Source organism: Chionomys nivalis, chromosome 9 (assembly GCF_950005125.1).
Source record: "Chionomys nivalis chromosome 9, mChiNiv1.1, whole genome shotgun sequence".
NCBI lineage: Eukaryota > Metazoa > Chordata > Mammalia > Rodentia > Cricetidae > Chionomys > Chionomys nivalis.
The window spans coordinates 54,989,329-55,011,216 of record NC_080094.1 but is presented as its reverse complement, the minus strand read 5'-3'; the positions used below and the strand labels follow the sequence as shown (position 1 = coordinate 55,011,216).

The 21,888-nt window shown below is 41.0% G+C and overlaps 1 protein-coding gene across 1 annotated transcript in view; it reads left to right on the top strand.

Annotated features, from left to right (window-relative positions):
* Positions 1 to 21,888, top strand: part of Rtf1 (RTF1 homolog, Paf1/RNA polymerase II complex component) — a 62,957-nt gene that overhangs the window by 26,042 nt on the left and 15,027 nt on the right. The window contains exons 3-6 of the mRNA XM_057781573.1: positions 4,767 to 4,914; positions 8,306 to 8,510; positions 11,434 to 11,548; positions 12,638 to 12,749. Coding sequence (XP_057637556.1) covers positions 4,767 to 4,914; positions 8,306 to 8,510; positions 11,434 to 11,548; positions 12,638 to 12,749 — 580 coding nt within the window. The remainder of the gene's footprint in view (positions 1 to 4,766; positions 4,915 to 8,305; positions 8,511 to 11,433; positions 11,549 to 12,637; positions 12,750 to 21,888) is intronic.

Genomic DNA, 21,888 nt, shown 5'->3' with positions numbered 1-21,888 from the left:
TACATATAAGTATAAGTACATATAAGTATTTTTGCCTCTCAGAGATGTCTGAACTCTTGAAGTGTCTTTGTTCCCCTGCCTCCCAAATATTCACAATACTCAGTATCTTGAGGTTACCCAAGTCTGAAGCAACCACTTTGATCATGTGTTCAATTCCATCTTTCCACTGTTTGGACAGAAACTGGTCACAGGCTGCTTGTAACATCCACACACCCTCAGTACACACCTTCTGATTTGTTATTTAACTGTTGCCATTAAGTCATTACCTAAGTGAGAGTCAGGCTGTAGTCTGTGTTATTAAGTAAGAAATGTCTTCCCTCTAGCCTTTCCTTTGGGCTTTCTTTGTTGTATATTTATGTAGTTGCTTGCCTTGTATTATGTGAGGCTTAGGAGAGCGGCAAGATGACTGACAACCCGATCCTCCTTTACTTGGTAATTTTTGGGTAGCTCTCACTGGGGGATGTTCTGGCCTCTGTACTCAGAGTTCAGTGCAGACCAGGGGCTTTACATTATCATAAAGTTGCATTTACTCTTCTTCAATTCCTCTGACTCTTTTAATCTTCAGGAAAAAAGTGAACAAAACACCCAAGTTCAGAAATCGTGGCTTCTCATATATCTTTTTTGTGACTGTTAGTGTTAACAGTATAACAAATACAGAGAGCCGACCTGACAAACACCCAGTTTATATAAAATCTCATAATGCTGAGGGTCTAGAGATCATTCTTGAAAGGTATCAAGTTTCTCCTTCAATCCCCAAAACAAATCATAAGATGTCATCTCATTTCTTTCCTTCATCCTTAATGAAGAAAACGTCAGAACATCAAGTCTGTCCTGTTTTCCCTCACTGCATTTACTATCATACAGTGGCAATGAACAACTTCATTTTCCTCCTCCTTAGTCAGGAGAATAAGGGCTTTGAAGGGGTAGGTGAGCAGTTTCTAGCATAATGGCCGGAGGAAGTTAGTTCTGTATCATTTCTTCTTGCCACAAAGCCTTTTTTTTATTTTTTTATTGATAGTAATTGAGCTCTACATTTTTCTCTGCTCCCTTCCCTGCCTCTCCCATCCCCTCTTCAAACCTTCTCCAAGGTCCCCATGCTCCCAATTTACTCAGGAGATCTTGTCTTTTTCTACTTCCCATGTAGATTAAATTTATGTAAGTCTCTCTTAGTGTCCTCATTGTTGTCTAAGTTCTCTGGAATTGTGGTTTGTAGGATGGCTTTCTTTGCTTTATGTTTAAAAACCACCTATGAGTGAGTACATGTGATAATTGTCTTTCTGTGTCTGGGTTACCTTACTCAAAATAATGTTTTCTAGCTCCATCCATTTTCCTGCATAATCCAAACTGTTGTTATTTTTTTCTGCTGTGTAGTACTTCATTGTGTAAATGTACCACATTTTCCTTATCCATTCTTCCACTTTTTTGGTTAGAGTTACTCCGAGATATTTGTGGCTATTGTGAAGGGTGTTGATTCTCTGATTTCTTCCCCAGCCCTTTTACTACTGTGCCACAAAGTCTTGATTGTCTTCATTTATACTTTATTAGGTCTTTGTTTTAGGAGAATGAGTATTGCACAATACTTAACTATATGTGCTTAGATCAAAAAACATCTAGGAATATCTTATTTATATATTTTAATGTATATGTAATGCAAATGGGATATATTCTCCATGGGCAAAAGATCTTTGATTATTGGACTCCTTTCAGTCTTCCCAAAAATTCTCAAATTTTAAGTGTTTATTTTTGAGTAGTGAAATCCCCACTCTGGTGCTGGGAACACCATGAACAAAGGGTATTGCATGTGATAGTCAATGTTGTATTGCTGAGTACACCTTCGGCCAAAAATTTGCTTTTTTATAAAAAAAATATTTATTTTTATTTCATATACATTGGTGTTTCACCTGCATATATGTCTGTCTGTGTGAAGGTGTCAGATCCCCAAACTGGAGTTACAGTTGTGAGCTGCCATGTGGGTGCTGGGAATTGAACCTGAGTTCTCTGGAAGAGCAGCTAGTGTTCTTAACCACTGAGCCATCTCTCCAGCCCTCCAAAATTTTGCTTTTAAAAATTTTTTTATTAATTTTGTGTTTGCATTCATGTGGGCATGTGTGAATCATAGCACATGTAGAGGTCAAAGGACAGCTTTCAGGAGCTGGTTCTCTTCTCTTGCTATGTGGGTTCTTGAGATTGAGTTCAGGTTGTCAAGCTTGGAAGCAAGTGCCCTTACTAAACTATTTCACTGGCCCCAGAAATTTATTTTTAGATTTAATACTCTAATTCCCCTAAAGGGTCACATACTGGGTTATTGATTATTTTCCTTTGGTGTCATAGAGCTCGCTGAGTCAACCTCATAAGGGGCAGCTTTGTCATCTTTTGAAAATTGTTGGAAGCAAAACAGCCAGTGTTCCTTCACATTCAGATTTAGCAAAAAGCCTCTTGTAAAATCAACGTTTAAATAAATGTCTTCTGTTTTTACCTTGTTTTTGTCCTCCACATAAAGCAGGGAGTGTCATATGCAACAGATGAGAGGCAACTGCTGGGCTCAGGCTCAGGCTGAGAAAGAGAGCGAAGGATGAGGAAGCCAGGTGACTCCATAGTTCTTTCCCAGCTGGGTAACTGTGTGACTTCACAGTTAGGTAATTTTTGCTCCGGTCAACGCCCACCTCCCCTGGGAGTCCAGAGTTTGGCTCTGTTGCACATTAGAAACCCACATCTGTAGACAAAAATAGACCTAGCTACTCTGACTCACGTGACCCTTTGAACTGCCTCCTATTTCCGTTGAGAAGTCCAGCATGCCAGACAGTTTGGAAGAGGTGGATTGAGTCCACTTTTCCTAACTGAGACATAAATAACAAGTACTATGTGTGTGTTTGTGCTATTTCTTGTAGCAAGAATCATTGGAACAATATATATTATTGACTCTAAAACTTTCTTCATAGAAAATTGTTGAATTTTTATTTCATTTAACTGAAAAAGAAAATGAACATTGTGGAGTGTTTTGAATTCTAACAGTTTAGAAAGTAAATTCACCTACACAAGTCACTGTATTCACTCACATAATATTTTATTTCAGAATGTACAGTTATTTTGTTTTCATTCCCCTTTAAATGAAAACTAAATAGCAATTATATCACACCTGTAATCCCAACACTCAGGAGGATTGACAATATGAGTTCAGCTGGGCTATGTAGTCTCCAAAAACAAAACAAAGCATTTTCAATATTTTATCAGGGAGAAGTAAGAGCAAGGGTCTTATAAGGGTATAACTTTTGTGGGCTACCTCACCAGAATTATCAAAACAAAAACAAACATTGCCCAGCATGAATGTACTGAGCCATGTTTTTCATCCTGATAGAGTAAGAGCAGAGATGCTGTGTTTTTATTAAATAGTAGATATAGAAAATTTAGTTTGCAAAATTGAATAATCTGGTGATGAAAGGATCATCATAATTTAGTACATATTCCTTATAGAATGAAAATCAAGAAGTAGACTAAAATTCATGTCCTTTTCACCTAAAGTCATTCTAGAATGCCAAGTTAAAATATCAAAAGACCTTTTCACCGCAAGCATGAACACGTGCTGCTTGCTGTTTTCATGACCCATGCAGGTTCCTTAAGTTTAGAAGTCCAGGATCTCATGTTTATGAACTAATGAAGCATTGTTACAGTATAATCCAGATTGCTACTTCTTCCTTTCTTTAATGTATATGGGTGTTTTGCTTACATATATGTCTGTGCAACACTTGAGTGCCTGGTGCCGTGGAGGCCAGAAAAGGGCATTGCATTCCCTGAAATTGGAGTTAACAGATGGCTGTGAACTACTGTGTGTGTGCTGGGAACTGAACCTGGTTCCCCTGAAAGATCAGCCACTGCTCTTGACTTCTGAGTAATCTCTCCAGCCCCAGTCTTTATAACACTGCAGTCAGTAAAGTGTCTGCCATGTAGGCATGAGGATTGGAGTTCAGATGCCCAGCACCGCACAGAAGCCAGGAGTCATAGTGGTGCATGACACTCTGGGGGCAGTAAGCACAGTTGGACCCTTGGAGCTCCAGCCTCAGTAAGAGACCCTGTCTCAAACACTGACATGGAGAGCAGTAGGGAAGACACTTGACATTGGCCTCTAGCTTGTACATGTACAACCGTCATGTATATTCACGTCCACGCACATGTACATCACCCAGAGAAAAATAAGTAAAATAAGTAAAATCATAGGAGGCAGGGGACATTATTGCCACAGTGTTCCAAATCTAGTTCTGTACTTGCTAGCAAAGTGTTACAGTGCCTGTCTGTGACTGAATCGGGTCCTCTGCAAGGACAGTAGGGCTCTTAACCATTGAGCTGTCTCTGGAGCCTCACAGTCCAGATTTGTAACAAGATTCCTACTCAGACTTAACAGTCTAACTTAACAGCTTCCTTGATGTTGCCAAAAAGTGTCATTTCTCCCTTTGCTTTTTGTCTTTTTTTTCTGTAGAAAGTTCTCAGTCTTCCTGAGACCCACCTGAGTGCTCAGCCATCCTGTGTACTCTAACCCAGCATGCCGACCCTCAGAAATTACTGCCATCTGTATCATAGAAAATAGGAAAAGTTGTTTTTTCTCAGTTTTGTGTTTGTTTTTAAAAACATAGTCTCACTATGCAGCCCCAGGCGAGCTTCAGGCTCAGAATCCTCCTGCCTTCCCTTCAAGATTACTGATATTATAAGCATGTGTCACCTCATTAAAAGTGCCTAGTCCTATTTCAATTTTCCTTTTTTCCCCCCCCTTATAGTGGACATTTGGGAGCAATAAAAATAAGAAGAAAGGAAAAGCCAGAAAAATAGAGAAGAAAGGAACCATGAAGAAACAAGCCAACAAAACTGCCTCCTCAGGCAGTTCAGACAAAGACAGTTCAGCTGAGAGCTCAGCTCCTGAGGAAGGTGAGCTCAGCACCCAGCCCAGGAGGAGGCTGTGAGGACGGGAGGACCTGCCTGGGTGTCAACTGGGCCTCTGCTCTTAGAGCTGGGGACTTTAGTTGCTTTCAGTGACGATGGGTCTGTAACACTGAAGGGTTGGTGAGGCTGCTGTAGTTTGACCACATGTCCTCTGCATTAGTCTCCTCTCAGTCTTAGGGAACTTCTCTTTTTCTGTATAATTTATGGTCTGACTGAGAAGAGACATCCTTGAAACATACCAAATCCCATAGAAAATATTCTTCCATGAAAACAGTTCAGAAATTTTGCAGTTTTTGTTAATTCTAGTTTGACAGCTGAACTTGGTCCAGGACTAGAATGGTAAATTTTGTGTTTTCTTGGCCAAAAAAGGAAAGAAGGAAACAGAGAGAGAGAGAGAGAGAGAGAGAGAGAGGGCCTAACCTGGTTTTAAGCCCATGTCTATGCAAGTTGAATCAAGCAAATTCTGGTATAACTGATAATTTAATATCCATTAGTAATATAGACTGTCTTTTTTGTTTTGTTGTTTTGTGTTTTTTTTTTATTTGTATCAGACTGGCCTGTATTCTCTCTAGTTCAGGTTAACTTTGAACTGGTGATCCTCCCGTCTCAAATTTCTGAGTCTAAGAAAAGTAAAAAAGAATGCAGAATTATCAAAATCCCCTGGGTGGTTTGAGTTCGTGAGGAACAAGATGTTTATGCGGTCTAAAAACATTGCTTCGTACGTACTGGCCTTTATGTAGGGAAATCTGGAAATATCTAACCAACCAAAAATCTAAATGATCAGTGCCAGTAGCCATAGACAAACATTAGGTAAATGGGAATGCAAGGGAGAAAAAAAACTACAGCAGCACCTAGCATAGGTCCCCGGCCAAGACTAACACAGTGAGGAGGAGAGGGGAAGGTGACACTTTTTTAAAGGGCCCAGCACCATGGAGGTAGAGATAGCAAAGGACACATGTTGCTATTTAAACGTAAATGAAATAAAACTCATATTTAAATTTAGTTTCTCAGTTGCACTACTCACATTTCAGTTGTTTGTCAGTTACCTGTGGCAGCTGTCATTCAAATGAAGAATTGTCAATTTATAAGCAATGAAGGCTGAGGTGGAAAGATGGCTCGGTGGTTAAGAGCATGTACACTTTTACAGAAGACCTGAGTTAGGTTCACAGGTAATCACAAGCACCTATGACTCCAGCTGCAAGGGGATTTGATCCTCTGGCCTTTGAAGGCACTGCACTCATGCACAGACACATACACACACATATATTTACATGTAATTAAAAGTAGTAAAAATAGAACTGGAGAGATGGTTCAGCAGTTGGGAGCACTGTCTGCTCTTCCAGAGGCCCTGAGTTCAATTACCAGCACTTACATGGGGACTGACAACTGTCTGTAACTCCAAGATCTGATATCCTTACACAGATATGCATGCAGGCAAAACCCCAGTGCACATAAAGTAAAAATAAAGATAAATTATTTTTTTTAAGATTTATTTATTTATTATGTATACAGTGTTCTGTTCTGTCTGCATGTATGTCTGTAGTCCAGAAGAGGGCACCAGATCTCATTACAGATGGTTGTGAGCCACCATGTGGTTGCTGGGAATTGAACTCAGGACCTCTGGAAGAGCAGCCAGTGCTCTTAACCTCTGAGCCATCTCTCCAGCCCCAAGATAAATTATTAAAAAATAATAATAGCAAATAAAAAATAAAAAGCATACATATTCACTCATGGCTGTAAAGACTGAGATGTTCAAGGCAGGGCATTCCCTCTTTGGTACAGCTTTTTGCTGGTGCAGACTACAGAATCCAGAAGTAGGTAAGGTATGGTAGTAAACACTCTCAGTCCTAGCACTTGTGAGGCAGAGGTGGGACAGCCTGATCTCCATAGAGAGTTTTGAGCCAGCCAGGGCTGCACAGTGAGATGGGGGCTAACTTTTCTTGTTGCTATAAAATAAGGGAGAAAAGATTTCTTTTGACTTATAAGGTTTGGGAAATAGCCCATCATGGCAGGAAAGGCATGATGGCAGGAGGCTGAGACTTGCTACATCTGCCCTCAGGAAGCAGAGAGAGATTAATGCTGGCACATAGCTCCCTTTCTTTGTTTTGTGCATCCAGGACTTACATCCATGGAATGAATGGTGCCATTCACTTTTAGAGTTGGTTTTCCTACCTCCGTTAACCTAGTCAAGATATCTTCAGGTATGCCTGAGCTCAGTTTCTATGTGATCCCAGATCTAATCAAGTAGGCAAGCTTGCCACCAAACCTGAGAACTGAGTTTGATCCCTTGGACCCCAGATGGTAGGAGATTAATTTTTTTGTTTGTTTGTTTTTGTTTTTCGAAACAGGGTTTCTCTGTGGCTTTGGAGCCTTTCCTGGAACTAGCTCTGTAGACCAGGCTGGTCTCGAACTCACAGAGATCCGCCTGCCTCTGCCTCCCGAGTGCTGGGATTAAAGGCGTGCGCCACCATCGCCCGGCGGTAGGAGATTATTGACTCTAAAGGTTGTCCTCATGTGTTCTGACACATGCACATGCACGGGTGCACACACATAACACACACACACTAAATAAGTAAATGTAAGAAAAAAATAGTTAATTAAAAATTAAGAAATTGGGCTGGAGAGATGGCTCAGTGGTTAAGAGCACTGGTTGTTCTTCCAGAGGACCCGGGTTCAATTCCCAGCACCTACATGGCAGCTCACAACTGTCTGTAACTCCAGTTCTGGGGAACCCAACACCCATGGCAAAACCACCAATGCATATAAAGTAAAATAAATTTTTTAAAAATTAAGAAATTTAAAGGTGCTAATCCTCATTAAAGGATACTGGAGAAATATGTAATGTTTTGTAGGCAGTATTAGCAAGTGAATCTTAAGTAAAGAGAGTATAAAAGTCAAACTACTTTTTTCGTTTATTTGTTTTAGTTTTAAAGACAGGATTTCCCTGTGTAGCCCTGGAGCTATTTCTGTAGACCAGGCTGGCCTCTGTCACCCAGGTGCTGGGATTAAAGTCGTGTATCACCAGGTAGAGCTAGATTACAGGTGGTTTTTACAGGTTTGTTGTTTTTTTCCAAGTAACAAAGTTGAGTTGAAAGATGAATGTGGTGTGTGGCACAGGCCTATGAACCCTAAACTCAGGAGGCAGAAGCAGGAAGAGTTTGAAGACGTCTTGTGCTACATAGTAAGACAAAAAGTAGAATGTGGTGGTTTATTTTCCCAGCCTAAATTTCCCTGATCCTTTTGCATTTACCAAAGGCAGACCAAGGAGACACCAGGTGAGTGGAATGGCTGTGTGATGTTTCGTCTGGGAGAGCAAAGGGGTGGCAAGTGTCACACTGGGGTCACCATAATATCGTGTGATCTTATGTCTTTGCAGGTGAAGTGTCAGATTCTGACAGCAACAGCTCCTCTTCCAGCTCAGACTCAGACTCCTCGTCTGAAGATGAAGAGTTCCATGATGGCTATGGAGAGGATCTTATGGGAGATGAGGAAGACAGGGCCCGACTGGAGCAGATGACAGAGAAGGAGAGGGAGCAGGAGCTCTTCAACCGCATAGAGAAGAGGGAGGTGTTGAAAAGAAGGTAAGACTCTCTCCACCCTGTGCTTCATGGTGGGTGGTGTGAGGCTGTAAATATGTAATTATTCTGTTTTTCTCATTCGTTACAATTTTCAATACCAGGAGACTTTGTGAAAGTTAGTTTTCAAGTGATAATAGTTAAGATTTTGAGAACTGGCAAGATGGTTCAGTGGGTAAAAGGAGTTGCTGCCAAGCCTGATGGCCTGAGTTTGATCCCCAGATGCCATGTGATGGAAGGAGAGAACTGATTCCTGAAAGTTGTCCTCTGACCTCCAGTTTGTCCAGACATGTGTACATTCTCCCCACCACAAGATAAATAAATAAATATAAATTAAAAATTTGGAAGATTTTGAGCATGCTTGAGTCAGTCTAGACTGTGATGTTTGGTAGGTTAGATGTAGTAAATGCATTTTCAGTTTTCAGTGTTTCCGCTCCCAGTGGGTTGAGGTGCAGTCTCTTAATAACCTGAAGGGAATCTGGTCATAGGAATGGACAGTTGAAGTATGATTGTTAATATACTGGAAACCCAATAATGCCCTTAGGGTCACATTTATTGCCCCCTCAGTGCTGTCAGCTTTACTAGTGTGTGTTATTCAGTAGGTTTTTCACCAGTTTGTGGTTCTGATGATGGAACCCAGAGCCTAGGGGAATGCTAAACAAGATTTCTTCTATTGAGCTGTCCATTTTTGATTTTTATTTTAAACAACTTTTTGCGAGGCGTAATGGCTCATGCCATTAATCCCAGCACTTAGGAGGTAGAGGCAGGCAGATCTCTGAGTTCTAGGCCAGCCTGGTCTACATAGTGAATTCCAGAACAGCCAGAGCTACATAGTGAGACCATGTCTCAAAAAAACAAACAAAACACACAAAGAAGATAAAATGTAATTAATTTTAACTTATTTATTTATGGTTTCTTGAGACAGGGTTTCTCTTTGTGGCCTTGGCTACCCTGGAACTCACTTTATAAACTAGGCTGGCCTCTGCCTACCAAGTGCTGGGATTAAAAGCATGCACCACCACCACCCAATGTAATTAATTTTTTTAAATAAAAAATAAAGTAAGTATATTATTTAATTTCTACCAGACAAAAACTGTCGAGAAAATCATAATCTTGTCTTGATTTTTATATTGTATGTGTTTGCTGTATGTGTGCTGCATGGATGTAGGTACTCAAAGTCTGTGTGTGCACATTAAAGTCAGAGGAGAGTGTCAGGTGTCTTCTTGTATTCTGCCTTCTCATTTAAGTCAGGATTTATTTCTGACCCTGGGATTCTGGTTTTCTTGGCTTAGCTGGAAGCCAGCAAGCTCCAGTTATCGTCCTGTCTCTGTGCCTCTTAGAGTTGGAATTACAGGCCGGTTATGTGGATGCTGGGATCAGAATTCTCTCTGTGCTGCATAGTTGTGCAGTAGCTCTTTTAATCACTGAACTATCTCTCCAGCTCTTGAATTCAGATGTCAATTTATTAATTAGCAAAAACAATATGGGCCAGCTCTGGTAGCACATACCTGTAATTCCAGCACCTAGAAAGCTGTAGCTTAAGGGCAGAATGGGGCTCCAGAGTGAACTGTCCTAAATAAAACAGAAGGCTGAAATGTTGGGCTGGTGATTGGCTCGGTGTAAATTGCTTTTATGGTTTCCCCAAGACACAAGCTCAGTCACCAGTGCTGCTGTGCAAGCTGAGGAGCTTAGTCGGAAGCTGCTTCAGGGTTCTTTCTATCTTTTTTTGGGAAAAAAGGTGAAAGTAAACTTGGCTTTTGTCTTGAGTGATGGAGTGCCCAGAACTTGCTTCCTTTCCTGTCTACCTAGTATCTTGAGAAGAAAATTGAAGCACCTTGGCAATTAGTTCCAATGTCTCAGGGATCCTGTTTGTCCCTTCTGGATTCCATATTAAGTATGGTGAGTTATGCTAGACAAGAATGTTCAACTTTCAGTCAGCAGAAAGTGGTAGGCATTCATTTTTAAGTGTGAATGCCTCCAAGGTAACCTGTATTACAAAAAAACAGGATTTGGAATACTGCACTGGAGTTGTGGGTGAGGAAGCATGACTTCTAAAGTTTGGATTTCTGAACTGTGGAGAGCATAAGAGTTTGACCAAAAATCCAATATCATAAATTTAGAGAGTAATTTTCACAAACTTGATATGTGATTATTAATCCATGTAGTGTATATTGGCACTTCATTTTTATTTAGAGCTGAGTAGCATTCCATTATAAGTATATACTACAGTTTGTGAATTTATTCAGTTACCATTAAAGTTGTTCTTGCCTTTTTTCCACTATGAATAATGCTATTACAAAAGTTGATATTCAAATATTTGGTGTCTATTTTTAGTTAATTTGGGTGTATTCTGCTGTATTTTTGTTTGATATACAATTATTTTCTTTATTTAGACAAAGTCTCCTGTATCTGAAGCTGGCCTCAAACTCACTATATAGCTGAGAATGACTGATCTCTGACCTGAATATTTTCTTTCAAATCCCTTCCACCTTTATGCTTTTGAATAGTTTGTTTGTTTGTTTTAAGTTTAGCTTATATGTATGGGTGTTTTGCCTGTCTGTCTGTGTACCACAGGCATACTTGGTGCCCACAGAAGCCAGAAGAGGGCATCAGACTCGCTGGAGCTACAGACAATTGTGAGCTGCCATGTGGGTGCTGGTAATCGAGCCTGGGTCCACTGGACGAGCAGACAGTGCTCTAAATCACTGAGCCATCTCTCTAGCCGCACAGTCAACAATTTTAATGTACTTACGGTGCATTGGAGTTTCTTTCAGGAAGCCAAGAGATTATTTTTGTGTGAGTGTCTGATACTCTCATGTTCCAAAATGTTTTACTCCTTTTCTTACTTATTTCCTGTCTCCTAGCCAGATAGAAACCAGCCTTTACATATGTTTTATTGATTTTTAAAAATTAAATATCTTTTAACCAGGTTTGAAATTAAGAAAAAACTAAAAACAGCCAAAAAGAAAGAAAAGAAAGAAAAAAAGAAAAAGCAAGAAGAAGAACAAGAAAAGAAAAAGCTGACTCAGATTCAGGAATCTCAGGTAAGAGGCCATCCTCAAGTGCACCTGAGGCTGTGCTGACCCTTATGTTAGCCTTGGGTACTTCGCGCGGATTATTTCACGCACCCTCACCCTGGGTCTCATTAGTCTGAACACCATCTCTCCAGCGGCTACACTGATGAACTGCTTAGGACTTGTTCACTCAAGTCTGCCTAAATAGAAGCCCACTCGAATGTAAGCATCCCTGAAGGGTAAGTTGATGAACTTCCTTTCCCAGATAACCAACTTGATTATGTTTAAATATGTCACCTCTGCATTTGAAGTAACATATCAAGAGATATTAGAAAGAGTTCACTCTGATAATTAATTCTTTTCTTTCTCTTTCTCTCTTTCTTTTTCTCTTTCTCTCCTTCCTTCCTTCCTTCCTTTTTTCCTTCCTTCCTTCCTTCCTTCCTTCCTTCCTTCCTTCCTTCCTTCCTTCCTTCCATCCTTCCTTCCATCTTTCTTTCCTTCCTTCCTTCCTTCCTTCCTTCCTTCCTTCCTTCCTTCCATCCTTCCTTCCATCTTTCCTTCCTTCCTTCCTTCCTTCCTTCCTTCCTTCCTTCCTTCCTTCCTTCCTTCCTTCCTTCCTTCCTTCCTTCCTTCCTTTCTTCCCTTTTGTTTGTTTGAGACAGGGTCTCACTGTATAGTCTTGGCTGTCATGCTACTTGATACGTAGACCAGGCTGAACTCCTAAGTGCTGGGATTTACAGGGGTGTACCACCACACCCAGCCTGATAATTCTTAAATTTACTCTTTAATTAGGCAGGTAAAAAGGGGGCTAGTTTTATTTTTACACCTTTTTTGTCCACAGGATCCCCTTTCTTGGACAGTTTTTTTGTTTTCTTGTATCTTGTTTTCAAGCAAGGTCTTACTATACAGCCCTGGCTATTCTGGAACTCACTCTTAGACCAGACTGGTCTTGAACTCAGAGATCCACCTGCCTCTGCTTCCTGAGCGCTGGGACTAAAGTCATGGGCTACTTTGCTCAGATAGGTTTTTAATTTTGTACTGGGCTGAAAGTTGTTGCTTGTTGGCATAGAGAATCGTATCAACATTGACTAAAAAGGCTACCCTTACATACCTCCACAGGTAACTTCCCACAATAAAGAGCGGCGCTCCAAGCGGGATGAGAAATTAGATAAGAAATCTCAAGCCATGGAGGAGCTAAAAGCAGAGAGAGAAAAACGGAAGAACAGAACAGGTAAGTGGGGAAATAAATATTGACTTGTTTTCTTTCTTTTTTTTTTTTAAGCTCTATATTTTATGGAAGCTTCCAGGCACTGTAGTGGTAGTAAAATGATCATCTTTGATTCCATTATCTGGTCTCTATTTATTTCATAGTCTTATTATTCTCTCTTCCTTTTTTTCATCCAATCATCTTGAAGTGAACCCCAGCATCCCCGTGTTGTAACTATAATAGTTCAGCATCTCTTAGACAAGAGCCCGAGTGTTAACTTCTTTTTGTGGGTGCTGGAGATAGAGGCCAGGGCTTTGTGCATGTTAGTCAGGCCCTCTCCACTAAGCTATATTCTCAGCTCCAGGACTCATGGGGGTTTGTTTTGTTTCATTTATCTGAAAACAGTGTCTCACAGCCCATGCTGGCCTTGAACTTGCCTCATAGCTAAGGATAACTTTGAAATCTTGATCCTCCTACCTCTAACTTCTGAGTGCTGGGATTATAGGCTTGTGCCATTAGACTCAGTCTCATAAATCTCATTTTCAACTTCTGCTTGTTTGTTTGTTTGAAAGATTTATTTATGTATTTTATGTACATGGATGTTCTGTCTTCATGCACACCGTTACAGATGGTTGTGAACCACCATGTGGTTGCTGGGAATTGAACTCAGGACCTCTGGAAGAGCAGCTAGTACTCTTTTTTTTTTTAATTTAAATAATTTTTTTTCATTTATTTTACATAACAACCAGTTTCCCCTCCCTTCCCTCATCCCCTCTTCTCCCCTCCTCCATCTCCACTCAGGAAGGGACAGGCCTCCTATGGGCTGGCACAAAGCATGGCACAGCAAGGTGAGGCAGACCGTAGCTCCTCCCTTTATGTCAAGTTAGGGCCAGGTAATCTAGCATGGGGAGAAGGTTCCCAAAAGCCAGCTAAATGCCAGGGAGAGAGAAATCCTGCTCTCACTGTTAGAAACCTTACTAAGGGGCCAAGCTACACAGTTGTCACATACTGCAGAGGGCCTAAGTCGGTGTCATGCCAGTTCCTTGACTGTTGGTCCAGCGACCATGAGGTCAGCTGTCTCTGGGTTCCCCCATCATGACCTCCCTGGCTGGTACAGTCCCTCCTCTTCTTCTGTAAGAAGGCTCACAACTAGTACTCTTAATAGCTGAGCCATCTCTCCAGTCCCCTGTCTTTTGTTTTTGAGATAAGGTTTTACTGTGTAGCCCTGGCTTGCTTGGAACTTGCTGTGCAGATCAGGCTGTCCTTAGCAAAGATCTGCCTGCCTGTGCCTCCCATGTACTGGAATTAAAGGCATTTGCCACCGTACCCTGTTAAAACTTTTTTTTTTTTAGCTTAAAAATTTATTTCAAGACTATGTCTGCCTGTTTTGCCTGTGTGTGTGTTTGTTCCACATGTGTGTCATACTGTAGGAAGCCATAATGGCATTAACTCCCCTGAAACTGGAAATACAGTCGGCAAGCCACCCTGTGGGGGCTGGGAACTGAACCCAGGTCTCCCGCAAGAGCAGCAAGTGTTTTTAACTGCTGAGCCATCTCTCCACCCTCTGACATAACTTCTATGCCATAAACACATACATTCTCACGCACACATGCAGGGCTGGATGGATGCTGCAGTGGCTAAGAGTGGATCCTGTACAATCATAAAGAAGTGTAATTTGCATCCCAGCATCTGCATAACAAGCCAGACATCTTGCAGACGACTAAAACTCTAGCTCTGAGGACTCTGATGCCCTCTTGGCCTCTGCACACAGTAGGAGATCCCCTGAGCCTTGAAAGAAAAGGGTATGATATAGATGCCCAGGAGTTGGCATTCTGCATTCTTAATCTCTACACATGGACCAGTTATAGGGATTTGTCTGTCTGTCTATCTACCTTTCTATCTATTTGTTTATTTTTAAGATTTATTTATCACATATTCAGTGTTCTGCATGCAGAAATGCCTGCATGCCAGAAGAGGGTACCAGATCTCATTATAGATGGTTGTGAGTCACCATGTGATTGCTGGGAAGACCTCTGAAAAAGTAGACAGTACTCTTAACCCCAAACCATCTCTCTAACCCAGGATTTTATTTATTTGTTTATTCATGGATTTATTCTTAATATTTATGTGTACTTATCCATGTTTTGTTTTAATCTGGTATAGCTGTTATTCTTCATATTCAGTTAGTCAACCAGTTATGGACCCTTGACAAGACCCCAACACTCCTTTCTCCAAACCCTTCCTTTTCCCTTTGTTGGTAAAATTCTTCCCAGGAAGAGAGATAGGCAACATCTCTTCCTCCCAAGGTCCCATGGAGGCACGATCCCACCAGAGTTCACTCTGGAGAATCAGTGAATTTATTAGGCTTCCCTACAAACATGGTTGTATTAGTCAGGGTTCTCTAAGAGAACAGAACTTAGAGAAAGATTCTCTCTCTCTTTCTGATATCTACGTTAAATAAATAATATATACGGGGGTTTATTAAAATGACTTGCGGGCTTTGGTCCAGCTAATCTAACAATGGCTGCAATGTACGGAAGATTCAAGAATCCAGTAATTGTTTATTCCACGAGGCTGAATGTCTTAGCTGATTTTCAATATACATCAGAATCCTAAAGAAGAATGCCTTAATGCTAATGTAGGAATGGACTTGCTAGCAAGGGTGGGAGGAAGCAGGCAAAAAGAGAGAGCTTTCGTCTTCTGTGACCTTTATATAGGTTCCAGCAGAAGGTATGGCCCACATTGGAGGCAGGTCTTCCCACCTCAAAAAACCAGATTAGAAATGGATCTTCTCACTTCAAATGATCCAATTAAGCAAAAAACCTCTCACAGGTGTGCCCAGCTATTTTTCTGTTTTAATTTCAGATGTAGTCAAGTTGACAACCAAGAATAAGCATCACAATGGGTGAGGTGTTACTTATAGGGGTTTGAGTGTCCCTCCTTCCAAAAGCTATATCCAGCAGAGATGAGGGCTCCCCGCATTGATGGAGCAGCTCCACTCTTCTAGTCCCCACCCCACACTCTAGCCCCTCCCCTTTCCTGAGGGGATGGAAATAGTCAACAAGCCCAGCTAGGGTAATCCTTTTACGGGGAGTGCGGCTAAACTCCCCATGATGGTTTGCAGTCATGCATAATTCTTTTTTCTTTCTCTTTTCCTGCTCAAGTCAAGACTGACTGGGGACCTTGTAATCTTAGGCAAGTGTTGTATCACTGACCACAGCCTATACCTTTAGTTCTTCAGGAGTGGTAGGTTGCTGAGAATAGAACCTAGGGTTTTAGGCATGCCAACCATGGTTTCTGATATTAAGCCACATCCTTAGGGTGCCCCAACCCCTCCGGTCTATATACTTTATTGCTTTATAGATTTGGAATTAGCCATTTCTGCTGAGAAAGTTAGAGAGACTAGTGTCTGGAAAGAAAAATGTTCATTCTACTGATTTTTTTTTTCATTATTGTGCCTTTTCAGTGTACATAGCTAGGATTTGGGTTCATTTATTTGTTTTTTAAGGATAACATCAAGGAGTTAGACATAGGGCTGGGGAGATGGCTCAGCAGTTAAGAGCACTGGCTGCTCTTCCAGAGGACCTGGGTTCAATTCCCAGCACCCACATGACTGCCTCCAACTATTATAACACCACTTCCAAGGAATCTGGTGTCCTCTTCTGGCCAGACATGCGTATGGTACATGGATGTACATTTAGACAAAACAGCCGTACATATAAAATAAAATAATTTTTTAAAAATCAAAGAAACGAGCTAGGCGTGAAAGTGCACTCGGTAGACAGAGGCAGGCAGCTCTCTGAGTTCAAGGTCAGCGTGGTCTACAGCATGAGATCCGGGAGAGCCAAGGCTACACAGAGAAACCCTTTTTGCAAAAACAAACCAACAAACAAAAACAAAAATCAGAGAAACTAGTCATGATGGCAACATGCCCATCTTCCTAACAACTTGAGAAGCTGATGTAGGAAAATGGCTCGAGCCCAGGAGTTTGAAACTAGGTTGGGTAACATAGCAAGACCCTCATCTCAAAAAAGAAAAGAAAAGAAAGAAAGAAAAGAAAGAAAGGAGAAAGAAAGGAAGAAAAAAAATATATATATATATTTTTTTTAATCATACTTTTTTCTTGTGTCTTTGAGACAGGATTTCTCTGTGTAGCCCCGGCTGTCCTAGAACTCTCTTTGTAGACCAGGGTGGCCTTGAACTCACAGAGATCTTCCTGTCTCTGCCCCCGAGTGCTGGGATTAAAGGTGTACACCATCATTCTTTTTCTTTCTTTTTAAGGCAGGTTGTCTCTTTATAGTGGTAGCTCTCCTGAAGCTCACTATGTAGATCAGACTGGCCTCAAACTCACAGAGATCAGCCTGCTTCTGGCTCACAAATAGTGAGATTAAAGGTGTGCACCACCACACCCAGCTGATGTCTCTTTTTCTTTTATGTGTATGAGCTTTTCATGTCATGGCCAAAAAATCTTTGCCAGATCCAGTTTGATCCCCAGTGATTTCTTCAAAGAGTTTTTATAGTTCAGTTCTTACATTTAGGTCTTTGATCCATCTTCAGCTAATTTTAATATATTTTCTTTCTTTATATTGTTATTGAGTTTTCCCAACACCCATTGTTGAAGGCACATTTGCCCACTGATTGTATTGTTACTCTTTTTTCCCCCTTGGCTTTTCAAGATAGAATTTCTCTGCGTAACAATCCTGGCTGTTCTGGAACTCAATTTGTGGACCAGGCTGGCCACGGAGATCCACCTGCCTCTGCTTCCCAAGTACTGGAACTAAAGACGCGTGCCACCACCGCCCGACTTGTTATTCTTTAGAAAAACAAAACAAAACAAAAAAATATTTAATCGAGACTGGAGAACTCACTCAACACTTAGGAGCACTGGCTGCTCTTCTAGAGACCTGTGTTTGATTCTGAGCATCCATACAGTGGCTCACAACTACCTGAACTCTGGTTTTAAGGGACCCAATACCATCTTCTGACCTCTGAGAACTGCTGTATTGTGTGATACACATCAGGCACACACATATGCTGCACATACATTCACATGCATGTACGCACGCACACTGTCTTTTCTATGCTGAGATTAGAAGTATATGACCCCATACCCGGCTTTGTATGTAGAGTCCTTGGATCTGAACTTGTAGGCAGAGTGTTCCTGTGCCATAGTTACTTCCAAATAATTACTCAGATACTTAATATTAATTGTAAATGCTCAGCCAATAACTCAGGCTTGTTACTAGCTAACTCTGACATTTAACAATAACTCATTTTTTTTTCCTTTTTTTTTTTTTTTTTTGGATTTTTGAGATGGGGTTTCTCTGTAATAGCCCTAGCTGTCCTAGAACTAGCTCTGTAGACCAGGCTGGCCTCAAACTCACAGAAATCCGCCTGCCTCTGCCTCCTGAGTGCTAGGATTAAAGGCGTGTCCACCCCTGCTCAGCTAACCCATATTTCTTATCTATGCTTTGCCACGTGGCTTGGTACCTTTTCACAGTATGGCATGCCCATCTTGTTTCTCTCTGTCTCCTGGTTACTCTTCAGCCCTACCCTTCTTTCTCCCAGCATTTTCAGTTTGACTCTCCCATCTAACCTTGTCCTGTTCAGCTATTGGCCAGTTAGCTTCTTTTATTAAAAAAATAAAATCTTCACAGTGTACAAAAGGATTATTCCACAGCCTGAGCTTGAATCTTTATGACATTTGGTAAGCTCTTTGGGGTAAAGTCTCCCAACCCAGACCACCCTACAAGTGCTAGGGCTATAAGCTTGTATTATATCAGATTCAAATCTTTTTTTTTTTTTTAAGTTACTCATTACAGTTTCTTTCTGTGTGCTTATTGATCAAATGAATATTTTGTTTCATCTTGCTGTTGATGTTTAGAAATAACCTTTAAATTATTACTTTGTTTTGTGAATATTTAAAATATAGGGCTGGAGAGACGGCTCAGTGGTTAAGAGCACTGGCTGCTCTTCCAGAGGTCCTGAGTTCAATTCCCAGCAACCACATGGTGGCTCACAACCATCTATAATGAGATCTGGTGTCCTCTTCTGGCGTGCGGGCATACATGCAGACAGAATGTTATATACATAATAAATAAATCTTAAAAAAAATATATAAAATATAAAATCCATGGTTCCAAATTCAAAATTTCTAATAAACATCTGTAGATAAAGAAGAAAAAACAAAAAGAAACTCAGTTTCTTTAGATTAATTTATTTTATATGTATGTGTGTTTTTTCTACATGCATATCTGTGCACCTGGTGCCCACAGAGGTCAGAAGTGGACATCAGATCCCTTAGAACTAGACTAGAGGTGGGTGTGACCCACTGTGTGGGAACTAGGAACTAACCAGGGTCCTGTGCAAGAGCAACCAGTGCTCTTAAGGATCCATCTCTTCAATCCCCAAATTTAGTTTTATCGTGTGCTTCTGTGATCTCTAGTTGAGAATTTCTTCCACTGACAAACTAGTGTCTGATTCTATACCAGACACTAACTAAATGTCCTATAATTGAATTCAAGTGCTGAGCTGACACTGTTTGTCCACAAGCTGAGGACTCAGTCCTCCCATGAATGTCCAGGCTCTTTTTTCAGTGCTTCTGAGCTGTGGGCCTCATCCTGCTTCCTTTTGCATTCAGTTAATTTGCTACAGTGTTGCACAGGATTCAGGCATACTTAGGTTTGTTTTTGTTTGAGACAAGGTCTTATATAGCTTAGTCTGGCTTGAAATTCTATGTAGTTATGCTTGACCTTGAATTTGTAGTCCTTGTGTCTCCACCTCTAACCTGTGTTAGGATTACAGGTATATATATCATCCGGCCTAGTTAGATTATCAGTTTATTATAAGGATTATTACAAAGGATACAACTGAAATGATTCATAGGATGGGACATTTGCAAGGAAACTTCCCTCTCTCTGGACAGGCCACCGTCTAGCAACTTCCATTGGTTCCTGGTTCAACTACCCAGCCTTCCATATCCTGTCCCATGAAAGATTTTTGATTTTTGTTTTGTTTTTGAGGCTTCATTACATAGGAAAGTTGAGCAAATCATTACATAGGAAAATTGAGCAAATCATTGGTCATTGGTAATCTGCTTAACCTTCAGCCCTTTCCCCTCCTTGGAGAATCTGCATCTCAGCTCTCTAATACCGCGTTGGTCTTTCCAGGGACCAGACCCTGTCCTGAAGCGCCTATGGACTTGCAGCCACCAGTCAACTCATTAGCATACTAAAAGCACTATCACTTTGAAGATGCCATGAATTTTAGGAGTTGTGTGCCAGGAAAGGGAATGAAGATATATTTTGTAATGTCCTACAAGGTATATTAAGGGAAGTTCAGCTTCCATGCCCTTCTACTTGATGCCATGCCCCCTCCCATAGTGAGCATCACTTAAACATTTCTTATATATACCAAAGGGATGGAGTATCACTCAGTTGGTAGGAGCTTTGCTAGCAATGCACAAAGCCCTGGGTTTGATCCCCAGCAAGTACTAACCAGGCATGATGGCACACCTCTAATCCTGGCATTTGGCTTGGGATAGTTGAAGCAGTAGAATCAGAAGTCTGAGGTTATCATTGGCCACATGGCAAGTTCAAAGCCAGTTTAAATATATCAGGCCTCTCTTTCTCTGTGTATTTCCTTTCTTCTTTTTTGGTAAACATAAAGACAGAGCACATGCTTTCTTCCATCAACAATCAATAGGTAGCATCATACTATACATTTATTTATATATATATACATATATATATGCGCATGCATACCTTTCTTCCTTGTAGCTGTGTTAGTTTTGTATTCTAGAAATTTTTCCTAGTTTGAGGTTTAGGGTGGATTTTTGGTTGCTGTTTAGGTTTTTAAGTACTAGACAAAGAAGCGTCCTGCATGTATGTATATCAGAACTTTTTATTCTTATTTATTTTGTGTTTGTATATATGGGAGCACATATGTGGAATTCAAGAGACATCTTTTGAGAGTTGGTTCTCTTCTTCCACCATGTGAGTTCTGGGGATCAAACTCAGGTTGTCAGGCTTGGTGGCAAACATGTTTTGAACTACTTCCCCAGCCTGAATATTTTTGTTTTGAGACAGGATCTTACTGAATTGCCCACACTAGCCTTGAACTCAACTTCCTCCTGACTCAGCTTCCTAAGTAACTGGGGGTATAGAAAGTACCAACCACTACATCAGGCTCTACTGCCTTTCTTTTACGTAGTTGCTAGAAGACTACCATCTTTTGTGAATTAAATTTCATTGACAACTAGGGGGAGTAATAGCATTTACAAGGCAGTCTCCATCACCAAGAGGAAAAACTTCCTTAAAATAAATCAACATTCATTTTTGTTTGCCTGCTGTTCAGGACCACCTTCATGCTTGGCAGCTAAGTAGTTGAAACAGTACACTAAACCAGAAGCCTGCCGTGTTTGCCGGTTGACCCTTTAAAACTCACCTTATCATCCAGAAAGCACTAGAGTCTCTCTTTCTTTTTTAATTATATGTGTGTGCGTCCATGTGTGTGATGATGCCAGAAGAGGGTACCAGTTCTTCTGGAGCTAAAATTAGAGGTGGTTGTGAGCCTCCTCATGGGTGCTGGACCTGAATCGGGTCCTCTGGAAGAGGAGTAGGAATTTTTAATCATGAGCCGTCTCTCTAGCCTCTCTCTCCTTTTTTGTACTTTTGGACTCATTTTTCACAGCTTTACTGAAGTGGAAGTGGCATGAGTGATTGAGTGGTACTCCCATTTGTGGTCACCGAGTCTGCCATTACATAGTTCTACAGATTCAAAATAAAGCTTTCCTTAAACGCTAGAAAGGGAATGATAATGGCCTAGTAGTGATGAAAGCTTGTGATCCAGACTAAAATGGGAGAATTTTTTTTCTCTCTCTCTGTAGTCCTGACTGTCCTGGAATGCTCTTTGTAGACCAGGCTGGTCTTAAACTCATAGATATGCACCTGACCGGGAGAATTTGAGTTCAAAGATAGCCTAAACTACATAGTGAGATTGTGTCAGAAGCCAAGCAGTACTGGTGGAATGAGTCAGTGGTTAAGAGTGCTTGGTGCTCTTCTATCAGACAAAGTCAGGAGATTCTCAAATACCTGTAACTCCGGCGGATCTGACAGCTCTTGTCCTCCTTGGGTGCCTGCACATAATGGATTGAGAGAGGAGA